This window comes from Vulpes vulpes, chromosome 13 (genome assembly GCF_048418805.1).
Source record: "Vulpes vulpes isolate BD-2025 chromosome 13, VulVul3, whole genome shotgun sequence".
NCBI lineage: Eukaryota > Metazoa > Chordata > Mammalia > Carnivora > Canidae > Vulpes > Vulpes vulpes.
In genome coordinates, this window is record NC_132792.1 from 92,879,182 (window position 1) to 92,893,056 (window position 13,875).

Here is a 13,875-nt window from a genome sequence, read left to right on the forward strand (position 1 = left end):
CAGCTCTCATACAGCTGCCAAGTGGGTCTGTATAAGCCAGATTCTGCCCCTGGGCCTCAGGTTCACAAACTCTGGATGATGGAAGAGGTAGCTAGAGAGAAGGGAAGCCAACAGAAATTGCAAGCCTACCCTTGCTAAGGGGCCATAAAACTTAAAAATATTTCTCCCTTCACTGAGTCCCCCAAACCTCTCCTCGGTCATCCTGGATGGTGAACATTGGATCACTAGATATTGTTATTTAACGTGACATTTCTTCTAAGGTCAATGCACTCTGTGAGAAGAATGTACTTCTTTATCAACTTTATCTTTTTTTGGTATATTTCATCTATTTATTTTTAATATCTTCCCTTTATTGGTCTACTATGTGTCATGGCACTTTACATAAATTATTTCTGACAATATCCTGACAAGGCAATATAATCTCCCCTATTTTACAGATGAAGATCCTAAAGGTCAGAGAAGTACTTTTTCCCAAAACTACCTAGGAAATGACTATGTGCCAGGCTTCAATCCTAGGTCTGTCTCAGGAAGCTGTTGCTGCCCTAAGATGATATGATGACTTTGTTCCTTCTACTTGGGATGGCAGAGGCTTTCTTTTCTCCTGAAAATCTCTCAAGGAAGGTCTATGTTATTCCGGCACTTAGTGCATGGAGATCTACTATTTGGCCTTATCCTTCCCTCTTTCTGTTTTTTTTAAATTTTATTTTATTTATTTATTCATGAGAGACATACAGAGAGGGAGAGTCATAGGCAGAAGGAGAAGCAGGCTCCCTGCGGGGAGCCCGATGCAGGACTTGATCCCAGGACCCCGGGATCACACAACCTGAGCCAAAGGCAGATGCTCAACTACTGAGCCATCCAGGTGCCCCTCTCTTTCTGTTTCTTAGTAAATGCAAGAACAATTCTTTTACAAAGTGAAGGATGTATTTGTGTAATGTATAACTCTGAAAATAACAATATCACCAGATGTACATTTCCCAATGAGTGTTGTTCCTTCAAAATACTGGGTTGCCTTGGTGATTGGAGACTTATTCCAATGATGCGTTCATCAGTCATCACCTTTCCAATACTTCTCTTTTGGAAGTATCTTCAAAGCCAGTTTACATACCATTCAAAGAAATAAGGCTCATCATTTCAGTGGCATCTACTGCTTTAATCCTTAAATGATAATATCCAGCCTTTTCAGCCACTCTGTTATCAGAGAGGAATACAAATAACTTAAAGCTATTTCCAAAAATTAATTAAGCCCAGTATCAATGGAATTAGATTTGCCTCTTGAGAATTTTCAGAAGAATATGCTGGATGTTTTAATATTATCTCCAAAATAGGGGTTTCAAAACTATTCTGAGCCCACCAGCACCATTGGTTAGATGTATGACCTTTAAAGAGACATCATTCGTTGGACTGGAAAGGTCCTGACAAGTCATTCAAGCTAAATAAAGAATCAGGGTGGGGACGCCTGGGTGGCTTAGCAGTTGAGCATCTGACTTTGGCTCAGGTCATGATCTTGGGCTTCTGGGATCGAGTCCCACATCAGGCTACCTACAGGGAGCCTGCTTCTCCCTCTGCCTGTCTCTGCCTCTCTGTCTCTCATGAATAAATAAAATCTTAAAAAAAAAAAAAAGAATCAGGGTGGTAGACTAAGTTTTGAGTCTGAACTCAGGAGCCAGACAGACTAGGCTCAAATATTCCCTTTGCCACTTACTAAGTATGTAAAGTTGCACAAATTACTTAATCTCTTCATGTCTCAGTTTCCTATTTTGTAAAATGAAGATCATAATGGAATATGTAGGGGCTCCTAAAACAGTGAGTGATATGGAGCAAGTGCTATTTAAGTGCTGGCTACTCTTGAAATAACACATATCACACTTTACAGCATTACCTTGAATGATCAACATGTTAGGCAAGATTAATAACAAGGCAGATGTGTTTTCTCTAAGTAGTCATCCACAACTGTGGTAATAAAATGGTCTAATGTAGGAAAAGTTATTTTGTTTCATTGCTAAATCTGCGAGTCAAAAGATTCTCTATGTGCAGTCCAATTCATTTTATATTCAAGGAATCCATATGTAAATGGAGATTCCTAATACAGCATTACATCAATAGCCTGAAACAGCATCAATAGCTGAAACATCTTGGGAACATATTCATTCAGCTCATGCCTCTGTACCTTTATGATAAGAACATATTTCTTATTCAGTGCAGGCTATCTTTGGGCAGGACTGGTGGTTAAGTCTTCCTGATATTAAGCTGAAATCTCTTTCCCTTATTATTTCTTCTCACTGAAATCCCTGGAGCTCTATGGAACAAGTCCCATTACTTTGGAGGTCATATGCCTTAGAGCATTTTCTTTTCAGGAGAAACAGTCTTAGTTCTTTTAGATCATTTCCCTTAAGATGTGGTTTCGTATCCTCTCACCCTACTTATCTCACTGTTCTCAAAGGCCTTTATTTCTCCAATTATTTTTAAGATGCCATACCCAGAAGTCAGCATAGTCCTTTATGTCATAGAAATGGGGTCTCTCTCCTTGTTTGGTGAATTACATTTTTATGAATGCAGTCTGGGAGTACGTTCATTTTTATTTTCATTGAGTTCTTATTTTGACAGCATATTGCACATTTACTGAAGTGCCAACAGGAAAGAACTGTTAACCCAGATTCCTATATCCAGTGAAGATATTCTTTGGGATTGAAGGGAGAAAGGAAGTCATTCTTAGTGGCAAAAAAGTAAGAGAATTTACACCAGCAGATGTACACAAAAGAATGGCTAGGGAGGTTCTCAAACAAAGAAGGAACCATGGAACATCCAGAAGAAAGAATATAGTAAGCAAAAATATAGTGAATATAATAAGATTTATTTCTCTTCTTTAGTTTTCTAAGTTATTTGATGACTAAAGCAAAAATTATAACACTGATCTGATTCTACATGTATGTAAAGAAAATATTTAAGGCAATCATTTTAGGTGCTCCTGGGTGGCTCAGTCAGTTAAGTATCTAACTCGTGATTTTGGCTCAGGTTATGATCTCAGGGTCAGGAGATTGAGTCCCATTTTGGGCTCCATGCTGGGCATAGAGCCTGCTTAAGTTTCTCTCTGTCCCTCTTCCTCTGCCCCCTCACCTGCCCTGCTTGTGCACTTGTGCTCTCTCTCTCTCAAGAGAAAGACAATTATTTTATACATGGTATAAAGTAAAGAGAGAAAATGTTTTCATACTTCACTTGAACTGGGAAAACAATGACACCAGTGTACTGTGATCAGCTATATATGTATAATGTCACACCTACAGCAACCACTAAAAAAGCCCAGCAAAGAAATATAGTTTAAAACACTATAGATAAATCAAAATGAAACAATAAAAAATGTTTATGTGGCCAATATGAAGGGAGGAAAAAGAAAACAAAAACAAAAAATCCCAAAAAGAATCAAAATATAAAATAGTAGCCTTCACATATCAATATTTACATTAAAAACAAATTGCCTAAATATATCAATTAAAAGACAGATACTGACAGAGAAGATTAAAAACATGATCTAAGGGATGCCTGGGTGGGTGGCTTAGTGGTTGGGTGCCTGCCTTCGGCTTGGGGCGTGATCCTGGGGTCCAGGATTGAGTCCTACATTGGGCTCCCTGCATGGAGTCTGCTTCTCTCTCTGCCTTGTGTCTCTGCCTCTCTGTCTGTGTCTCTCCTGAATAAATAAAAAAATCTTTTAAAAAAATGACCTAATATATGCTGTCCATAAGAAATTCAATCCAAATGCAATTATAGGGATCCCTGGGTGCTTCTCTCTCTGCCTTGTGTCTCTGCCTCTCTGTCTGTGTCTCTCCTGAATAAATAAAAAATCTTTTTTAAAAAAATGACCTAATATATGCTGTCCATAAGAAATTCAATCCAAATGCAATTATAGGGATCCTTGGGTGGTGCAGCGGTTTGGCGCCCAGGGCGCGATCCTGGAGACCCGGGATCGAATCCCACGTCAGGCTCCCGGTACATGGAGCCTGCTTCTCTCTCTGTCTATGTCTCTGCCTCTCTCTCTCTCTCTCTCTCTCTGTGACTATCATTAAAAAAAAATATATATCCCTATATATTAAAAAAAAGAGTCATAAAAAAACAAATGCAATTATATAGGTAAGTTAAAAAATAAAAGGATGGAAAGGGATGCATCATGCAAACACCAATGAAAGGAGGCACAAGTGCTATGTTTATATTAGATGATTTTGATTTTACAGCAAATAAAATTACCAAGGACTGAGAGAAATATTCTATAGTAATGAAAGGGCCATTCCACCAAGAAGTCGTAGCAATCCCACATGTCTGCGTACTCAAACAACAGAGCTGCAAAACATGTGAAGCAAAAGCTAACAGAACTCAAAGAAATAAACAAATCCACAATTAAAATTGGACAACATCCCTCTCTCAACAATTGATAGATGAACTAGATAGAAAACCATCATTGTTATAGAAAGACTCATCATCACCAACAAGCAAGAGTATCTAATCATCCTTCAAGTAATAAGCATGCTAAGGATCCTAGTGGAAAAAGTGGACAACATAAAGGAATGATGTGTATGTAAGCAGAGAAATGGGAATTCTAGGAAAGAATTGAAAATAAATGCTAGAAATCAAAAACACTGGAAGAGAAATGAAGAATGCCTTTCCTGGGTTCATTAACAGACTGAATGTAGACATGGAAAGAACGAATATGCTTGAAGATATGTCAATAGAAACTTCCAAAACTGAAAAAATAAAGAGAAAAAATAATGAAAAAGAACAGAATGTGTAAGAACTGTGGGACAATTACAAAAGGTATAACATACATTTAAGGGGACTGCCAGGAGGAAAAAGAGAGAAAGGAGGGGTGCCTGGGTGGTTCAGTCAGTTAAGCAAGCGTCTGCCTTCAGCTCAGGTCATGATGCCAGGATCCTGGGATGGAGTCCTGTGTTGGGCTCCCTGCTCAGCAAGGGAGTCTGCTTCTCTCTCTCTCTTAAATAAATAAATAAATAAAATATTTTTAGAAGAGAGAGAGAAAGGAAAAGAGGAAATATTGGAAATAATAATGGTTGAGAACTTTCCAAAATTAATGATAGGTACACACCACAGATTCAGGAAACCCAGACAACACCAAAAATCTATATTTAATAATCACATTCAAGCTTCAGAAAATCAAAGACAAAGAGAAATTCCTGAAAGAAGCCAGAGGGGTGGAAAACATCTTACATCTTAGAGAAATAAGGATAAGAATTACACTGACTTCTCTTCAGGAAGTATGCAAGCAAGAAAGTGGAGTGAAATATTTGAAGTGTTGAAACGCTAACCTAGATTTCTGGATTCAGCGAAATCATCCTTCAAAAGCGGAGAAGAAATAAGGAATCTCTCAGACAAGCAGAATTTGAAGGAATTTGCAGACCTGTCACCAATATGCTTGTCTCATAAGAAAGAAATTCTTCAAGAGAAGGGAAGTGATTTAGTTCAGAAACTCAGATCTATGTAAAGAAAAGAAGAGCATTAGAGAAAGAATAAATGCTGGTAAATAAAATATTTTATTTTTCTTATGTTAATCTGCTACATAATATTCAAAATAACAACAGTAACAATGTATAGAGTGATTGTAGTGTATACATAAGTGAAACGTGAAGGATGACAGAAATGTTATAAGGGAAGAGAAGGATGAGTTGGGAATAAAGTATCTGTACTATCTGCGAAGCAGGATAGTGTTATCTGAAGATGGTCTTGAATTTATCATCAACATATATTATAAAGTCTAGGTTAATCACTGAATTTTAAAAAATGAGTATAATTGATACACTGAGAAGATAAAATGGAATCATAAAATTCTCAATTAAAGCCAGAGAAGGCAGAAAAAGAAGGGAAGAAAAAGAATGAGTGAATGGACAGGGGCAACAAATAGAAAACAGTAACAAATGTAGGAAATACTAACCCACCTATACCAATAATCACTTTAAAAGTGAGTGTTCTAAATATACCAATTAACAGAGACTGGCAAGAGTGGATAGAAAAACAATACCTAACAATATGCTATCTATTAAAAAACCCACTTTAAAAATAAAGACACAGATAGATTACAAGTAAAGGGATGTAGAAATATAAGAAAGCAGGAGAAGCTATATTAATTTCAGAGAAGACAAAAATGATCATGGATAAAGAGAGACATTACATAATGATAAAAGATCAATATCCAAGAAGGCATAAAAATTCTTATTATACAGGGCACCTGGTGGCTCAGTGGTTGAGCATCTGCCTTTGGCTCAGGTCATGATGCTGGGATCCTTGGATGGAGTTCCACATCAGGTTCCCTCCGGGGAGCCTGCTTCTCTCTCTGCTTGTATCTCTGCCTCTGTCTCTGTGTCTCTCATGAATAAATAAATAAAATCGTACAAAAAAAATTTTACTATGTATATGCCCAAAAATACAGAATCAAAATAATGTGAGGCAAAAACTGATGGAACTGCAAGGGGAAACAGATGAATCCACTATTAGAGTTGGAGACCAACACCCCTCTATTAGAAATGGACAGATCCAGCAGGCACAAAATCAATAAGGACATAGCTGAACCCAACAGCACCATCAATCTACTGGGTGCTAATTGACATCTATAGAATACTGCATCTGACAGTAGGAAATTACATTTTTTCTCAAACTCAAACAGAACATACACTATGATAGTTTACATTATGGGTCATAAAAACATACCTTAGCACATTAAAAAAATAGATTTAATATATTTCATATATATTTCATATATAAAGAATGCTCTCATACTACAGGGAATTAAATTAGAAAAGAGAACAGAAGCATAGCTGGAAAATCACAAAATATTTGAGATTAAATAATATACTTCTAAATAGCAGATGGATCAAAGAATTCTCAAGAAAAATTAAAACATATCTGGAACTAGATAAAAACATAAATGCAACCTATCAAAATGAGGGGGATAAGTCCAGAGCAATGCATAGAGAGAAATCTATAGCACTAAATACATATATTAGAAAAGAAGGAAGATTAAAATAATATAATCTGTTGCCTTAGGAAACCTGAAAAAGAAGTGATATGTCTGGGATCAGGCACAAGCAGGGCTAAAGAGCCCAAGCAAGCTGCATGAGAAGGAAGTCCCCCGTGTCATGAGTTGCACCAGAGCCTCTCCCTCAGCTCCTTGGGGTCCTTATGACCAGCTGTTAGATGAGTAAAAAGGCTGAATTTGGTTCAAGGATAGGTCAGCTTGGTGTGGTGAACTATGATACAATGCAGCACTGCTCAAAGGTAGACTAGAAAGATAACCAAGAAAGGGGAAGTCCTTCCGAAGGGCGGAATTTCTGGTAGTGCACTTGGTCTTCCACTTTGTGTAGAAGGAGAAGTGGTCTGGGATTTGAAAACATGTGGACTCAGAGAGTGGTGACCAATTAGTTCACTGATTTTTTTGATGCCCTGGAAAAGGAAACATCAGACTAAATATCACTCCCCTATCTGAGAATACCTATTATAGAAAAGAAAAAACACCAAACAACCAAGAAAACAGGATGACTTGGTCAGTTGACATCAGTCTGCCTCTGTCTTGTCTACCTAAGTGCTGGCACAATAGGCACATGAGTGAAGTAGTCATTGTGGCAGAGATAGAAACTGTACACAAGCCCAACAGCATAGCTGTTGACAACTGCAGAGCAGCACTGCTCTCAAGGAGATCAATTGGCTTCTTAATGTCAAGTAGTCTAATTGGATCCCTTCTACTCTGGAAAGACTAGTGACTCATCTTGATTGGACCAGACACATATTTTGGTCATGAGTTTGCCTTTGCTTGCAGAGCTCCAGCCAACACCATATTGGGGTATTTATTCTACTGACATGGGATCCCACATAATATTACATTGGACTAGGGGTTCCTGGGTGGCTCAGTTAGTTAGGTGTCTGCCTTCAGCTCAGGTCATGAGCTAAAGGTCCTGGATTGAGCCCCACATTGGGCTCCCTGCTCTGTGGGGAGTTTGTTTCTCTCTCTGCCTCCTCCTCCCTGCTTGTGCTGTCTCTCTCTCACACCCAAAAATTAAAAAAAAAAAATTACATTGGACCAAGGGATCCACTCCCCAGGAAAGGAGGTGCAGTGACCAGTGATGATCAGCAGTACAAGAGTAGGCATATAGCCACAGAATCTAGTGGTCCAGGACCTAGTGATCAAAAGCTTCCACAAGCTTTCTTGCTGATAGAGCAATGGAAAAGCCTGTTGAAGATGCCTTTGAGGGGCCAGCTGGGACATCATAGCCAGTGAAGATAGGGTACCATCCTCCAGGATGCAGCATATGCTGCAAACAAAGGACCCATTATATGCTGTGAGATCTCTTAAGCAGAGCCCATGGGTCTAATAAACTAAGGGTGGTAGTTCTCACCTTAATTCCCAGTCATTTGCTCTTTAATTTGTGCTTCATATCCCCACCTTGGACAATGTACACTTAGAGAATTTGGCTTCGAGAGGGGGACTGCTCCCACTAGTGGGCACAGCAAGAAAGCTATTAAATTTCTATGTATGCCACTCAATTGTGGTGCGTTCCTTATGCTAAGAGAGCAATAGTCAAGTAAAGGAATCACCACCCATAATAAGTAAGGGATCCTGGTCACCAGAGGAGAAGCTGCAGGAAGAATATGGAAAGACTATGTTTGGCATCCAGGTAATATGCTGTAATATGCTTGGTGCTCTTTCACTCATTTTTTTGAGAGTAAAGGGTTAAGTGCAGGAGCCACAGCCTGACAAGGCCCTGGTGACTGGGGGCTCAGACTTCTCAAAAATAAGGATCTGGGTCATTCTGCCCAGTAAGTTACCTCCATCAATAGAGGTGTCAAAGATGAGGGGAATCTAGATTGGACAGTGGAGGGAGCTAAGTTAACTATTTGTGGCCTCAAGATCAGCTTCTGGAGCGGCGGCTGTAGTTTGTCCCTTGAATATTCGTTTTGTAAGATTGTCTCAGGAAGAGAGATCCATCTGACTCTTCAGTTTGCTTCTCTCAGAACTTACACAAAGCCAGTAGAAGGGTACTGGCTTTTTTTTTTTTTTTTTTTTTATGTTTATTACAAATTGATCTACTTTAATTCTGCATGAAAAAAAAAAGGGAAAGAGAAAGAAAAAAGAAGGAAGAAAGGGAGGGAAGGAGGGAGGAAATAAATTGTTTAGAGATTTGGTTGGGGCAGCCCCTGTGGCGCAGCAGTTTAGCGCTGCCTGCAGCCCAAGGCATGATCCTGGAGACCATGGATCGAGTCCCACGTCAGGCTCTCTGTATGATGCCCGCTTCTCCCTCTGCCTGGGTCTCTGCTTCTCTGTCTCTCTCTGTCTCTGAGACACTGGTGGAGGAATCTGGAGTGGGCAGTGTTAAGTAACTGGTGGTCTTCTTGCTCCCGCTACCTGGAGCAGGACCCTGGGCTCAGCCTGGGTTGGGGGTGTCCGAGTCTGGGCCCCGTCAGTCATCATCCAATCCGAGTAGTGGGGGGCTGCGCTTACTGGCTCAGGTTTCCTCCGGGTGGAAATGAATGAAATGTAGGCTGTGAAGCACTGCCTACATCTCCCCTCTGGCCTTACACTTCAGAACCAAGGTCCTCACCCCCCCCTCCCCCCACCCCCCACGAGCTGGGAGTGTTGACAGCTAATAGTCTGCAATGGAGTTCCCCCTCCCAGGGTTGCTGTTGGCCAAGGACAGCCACCTTGTTCAAAGTCATACCACTTTTCTGGGGAAAGTGACTACCAATCAGTGAAAAGTTTTAAAGGTCCAAATTCCTTGTCCCAATTTGAGACATCTCTGCAGGGTCATCCTCACTCCAGAATACTTGTGGGACCAGCTGAGTTCTTTGTTTGACTGCATCTCAGCCCAACTTCTCCCTCCGCCTAATCCTGATTTCTTCCTCCATGCATGTGATCTGGAGAACACACTTGAATAAACTTCCTGCACATACACCTCAGACTCGGGAGTCTATTTCCCATGAAAACCAATCTGCAACAATCTAAAGAGTTGGAACTATCCCTTCCACTATCTTCTTAAACACAAATAAGGTGTTTTTAAGGAAAAAAAAAAAACTTTTACTGTTCTCTTTTTATTTGGGGCATTCACCTTCTTGATATATTTTTTTAAAGATTTATTTGGGGGGGGGAGGGGCAGAGGGCGAGACAGACAGTCTCTAACAGACTCCCCATTGAGCAGGGAGCCCAGTGTGGGACTTGATTCCCAGGACCCAAAGATCATGACCTGAGCCAAAATCAAGAGTCAACTGCTTAACCAACTGAGCCACCCAGATGCCCCACTTTCTTGATATTATTACCACCTTAACACAGTCATATTTTCATCCTTGGCTCTAAGCTCTGCTTTTCATGCTATATTTGTCATTAGAAAGCAAGGACTTACTGGTGGCTCAGTCAGTTAAACGTCTGCCTTTGGCTCCGGTCACAATCCCACGTCCTAGGATGGGTCCTGTGTCTCCGCAAAGCAAAGAGCCTGCTTCTCCCTTTCCCTCTGCCCGCCACTCACCCTGCTTATGTGTGCTCTCTGTTAAATAAAAAATAAAATCTTAAAAAAAAAAAAGCAAGGGCTTATACATGAGGTCTCTATATAGTTCACATGGGTTTCTTTGGTATGCTTCCTGCTTCGTTATTGGGGCCATTTGTAATAGTCCAGTGGAAGTTACTTCTTTAGTTCTTCCCAATCTCTACAGCTATGTTTCCTCATCTGCAAAAAGTTATCTATAAGCTTTTTTTGAGTTTCTTGTGTTCTACTTTTGTAAAGACTAGGCCATATGTAAAGACTAAGACCCAGCCAGACATATATGATTAATGTCTCTTAAAATTCAATTTTGAATGTCAGTCTGGTTCTGCTCTTGTCATTCCCTGGTCCCCTCCATACTCTAAAGTATAAGCCCATTGAGAAGCAAGACTAATAGTTCATTGTGAAGTTCTTCTTAGCAGTAAACGGGATTCAGAAATATTCTGGAACTTCCCTTGTGTGGGATGGATTGTGCCCTCAGGGCAACCTTTCAAGTACTGGGCTATAGCCTCCACAGTTGACCCCATGGCATTTGGGCAGCCTGACTGCTGGACTTCAGCCTGAGTTCCTGGTTTTTACTCCTATCCTCTGCTGGGATAGGAGCCAAGACTGAACCTAGTCCAGTTGGCTGAGGCTCTGACCCTTTTTCTTAGTTTCTGCCAACTTTGTTTCTGGTTATTTCTACCTTGATCCATGTGTAGATTCTTGGGCCAAGATTCTGGTGAACAGGATGCCAGGAAATCTTGCTTCCCAGAATGCCATACTCCTTCCCTTGCCCTCAGGTCAGGCCCTTCAGACTGATGCTGGCCCAAATTGCACCTGTATCCCCTACAACCGCACCTAAATCTACACCAGGACCCTGAACCTGAACCGTTAGCATCTGCAGCCTGGGTGAGTTCCCCTGCTCTGTGCCAGCCACCTCAGCAAAATTCTTTCTCACAGCAAATGCCCACATACCCATCACTTCAGCTAGTACTACTGCTTTGACAAATTAGTCCCTGTTAATGAGAATTAAGCTCAGAGTAGTAGTTCCCTGATTAGATCTACCACCCTCTGAAGGGTAAAATTGCTGGCAAAGCAAGTGAAAAATTTTCCAGAATTTCAGCATTTATCTGAATGGGACTTTGTATGAAGATTTAATTTAGGTTTAGTTGTGACCAAAATACCTTGCCTGTTTCATAGTTTTGTTGCCTATTACCAAAACATTAGTCTAGGCCTCCATCATAGCAAATAGATGATCTGCCCACAATTATTTTACATTTTCTCTAATTTCAGATTTATAGATATTCAAATGGGTAGCTTTCTTATTTCAAAACAAGAAAAGCTTAATTTAGAACAGGGAACAATTAGTATTAACACATACACAAGCCATAGTGAAACAGTTTCCTGGGACTATAAAATAGAGAACCACTTACATGCCGAATGCTCTGGCATCAAGTACAGGGGAACTATAGAGGGGAAAATCAAGTATCTCAAGAATTGAGATGTTCTAAGAATTAGCACATAGATACTGGCTTGTAATAAAACAAAGGTTATAATACAGTGTAACTAAAATGCTGGCTGATCTTTCCAAAGACAGATGAGTAGCTTAAAATGTATTATTTTACAATTTACTAAACTAAGATCTTATATTTGTAAATATTTACTCAAAATCGTTAGTTAGCTTAATCTCTTAAGGAAACTATGCCTTGCTTGGGCCATTATTAAATTTTATTCTGTAGCCCAGGTATACATCTGGCTCTGGATAATACATAGCACAATTGAAGAATCATCATCTGCTCGTGATGAAGTCAGAGAATAGTCAAAACTACATAATTTACCACCACCCAACTGCAAGCTTATGCTTTACAACACTACCTTTCCTGAGCCCGATAACTGGCTGCACAGTTCTCCTTCAATCCAACATTCGGTTAAATGAAAAGTAATGGCTAGGATGACCCATTGGCCAATTCGACCTCCTCATGCCAGAAGAATGACTTGAATTTAGGGCATACTAAGTGAAGCAAAATAATGTAAGGCCACCAAAGAAGTGACAAGGGAATCGCATGGCTGTTTGTCCCAAGCAGCCAGGCTCCTTCCTTCAGTTCAATGGTTGTCCACCAAAGCGGGGCACAAGGTGAGCCAGGAACTGAAGCAACAGGACTCTTTATTCAACCTAAAGCACTCCAGGTCTGCTTTTGAGAATCAGAAACCAAAACTCACATTAAAAGCATCTTTAAAATTCTATAATTGAGCCAGAGATTTGGAAATAGAAGAATCTAGACAAACTGGGGGTAAGAGGATATAGCAAGTCCTCTAACTCAAGATCTCACAAAACGGAAGCAGGCAACTCGGCAAGCCAGACGACTTCTCTCCACGGGCTTGCGGAAGAAAGCGACTTTAATACAAGTTGGTTTTTTTCATGATCCGAAGAAACTCTTCCTCGTTCACCTCGCCATCTCCATCCCGATCGGCTTCATCTATCATTTCCTGTAGCTCCTCGTCAGTGAGGTTTTCCCCTAACTCAATGGCCACGCGCTTTAGGTTTTTGAAAGAGATCTTCCCAGTTTCGTCGTCATCAAAGAGCCTGAAAGCCTTCAGGATCTCTTCTTTGGTGTCCTTCTCGGCCATCTTCTGAGTCATCACGGCCAGAAAGTCATTGAAGCTGATTTTCCCCGTGCCTTCCTTGTCTACTTCGGAGATCATCTTCTTCATCTCTTCCTTCCTGGGCTCGAAGCCCAGCGCTCTCATGGCCACCTTCAGCTCCTTCACGTCAATGGTCCCACTTCCGTCGGCATCGAAGAGGTCAAATGCTTCGCGAACTTCTTGCTTCTGATCTTCAGTGAGCTCAGGCTTAGGGCCCAGCTTTCTCTTCTGGCTGGTAGAGGCCACGTTTGACTTCTTGAAGCCGGAAGCCATCCTCCTCTGGCAGTTGTTCCCTTCAACGGCACCGCCGCAGTCACTGCGCTTGCGCAGACGGGACGCCACTTAGAGCGCAGGCGCGACCCCACTTTAGCGCGCAGGCGTGGGACCTCCTCGCGCGTCCCAGAGCTTCCCGTTGCGCTCTGCAGGGAGGCCTGGCTCGCTACCGCCCGCCCGCCCACCCGCGCTGTCTGCGAGATCTTATCCATGTTGCACTCCACGGTTCCCTCTATTATCACCCAGTTTCCACGAGCTGAGACGTGGGCTGGCAAGAAGTGCCGGTAGCCACAGTTGTCTTCCACGGTGCATTGCCACTTGCTGTTCTGGCTAGCGCATTTGCTAGCATCCAGAGGACCAGGTTTACAGTGTTATTTGGAAGTCCTCCTCTTCCTTTTCCATACAAATTAAAATAAACAAACGGACAAGCAAAACAAAAAACCCTCTTGGAGTT

At 41.1% G+C, this 13,875-nt stretch overlaps 1 protein-coding gene across 1 annotated transcript; it reads right to left on the reverse strand.

Annotated features, from left to right (window-relative positions):
* Nucleotides 1-12,902: 12,902 nt before the first annotated feature.
* CETN1 (centrin 1) lies at nt 12,903-13,421 on the reverse strand. The gene has a single exon (XM_026006482.2). The coding sequence runs from the start codon at nt 13,419-13,421 to the stop codon at nt 12,903-12,905; it is 519 nt and encodes a 172-aa protein (XP_025862267.1).
* Between the last annotated feature and the right edge of the window lie 454 nt (nt 13,422-13,875).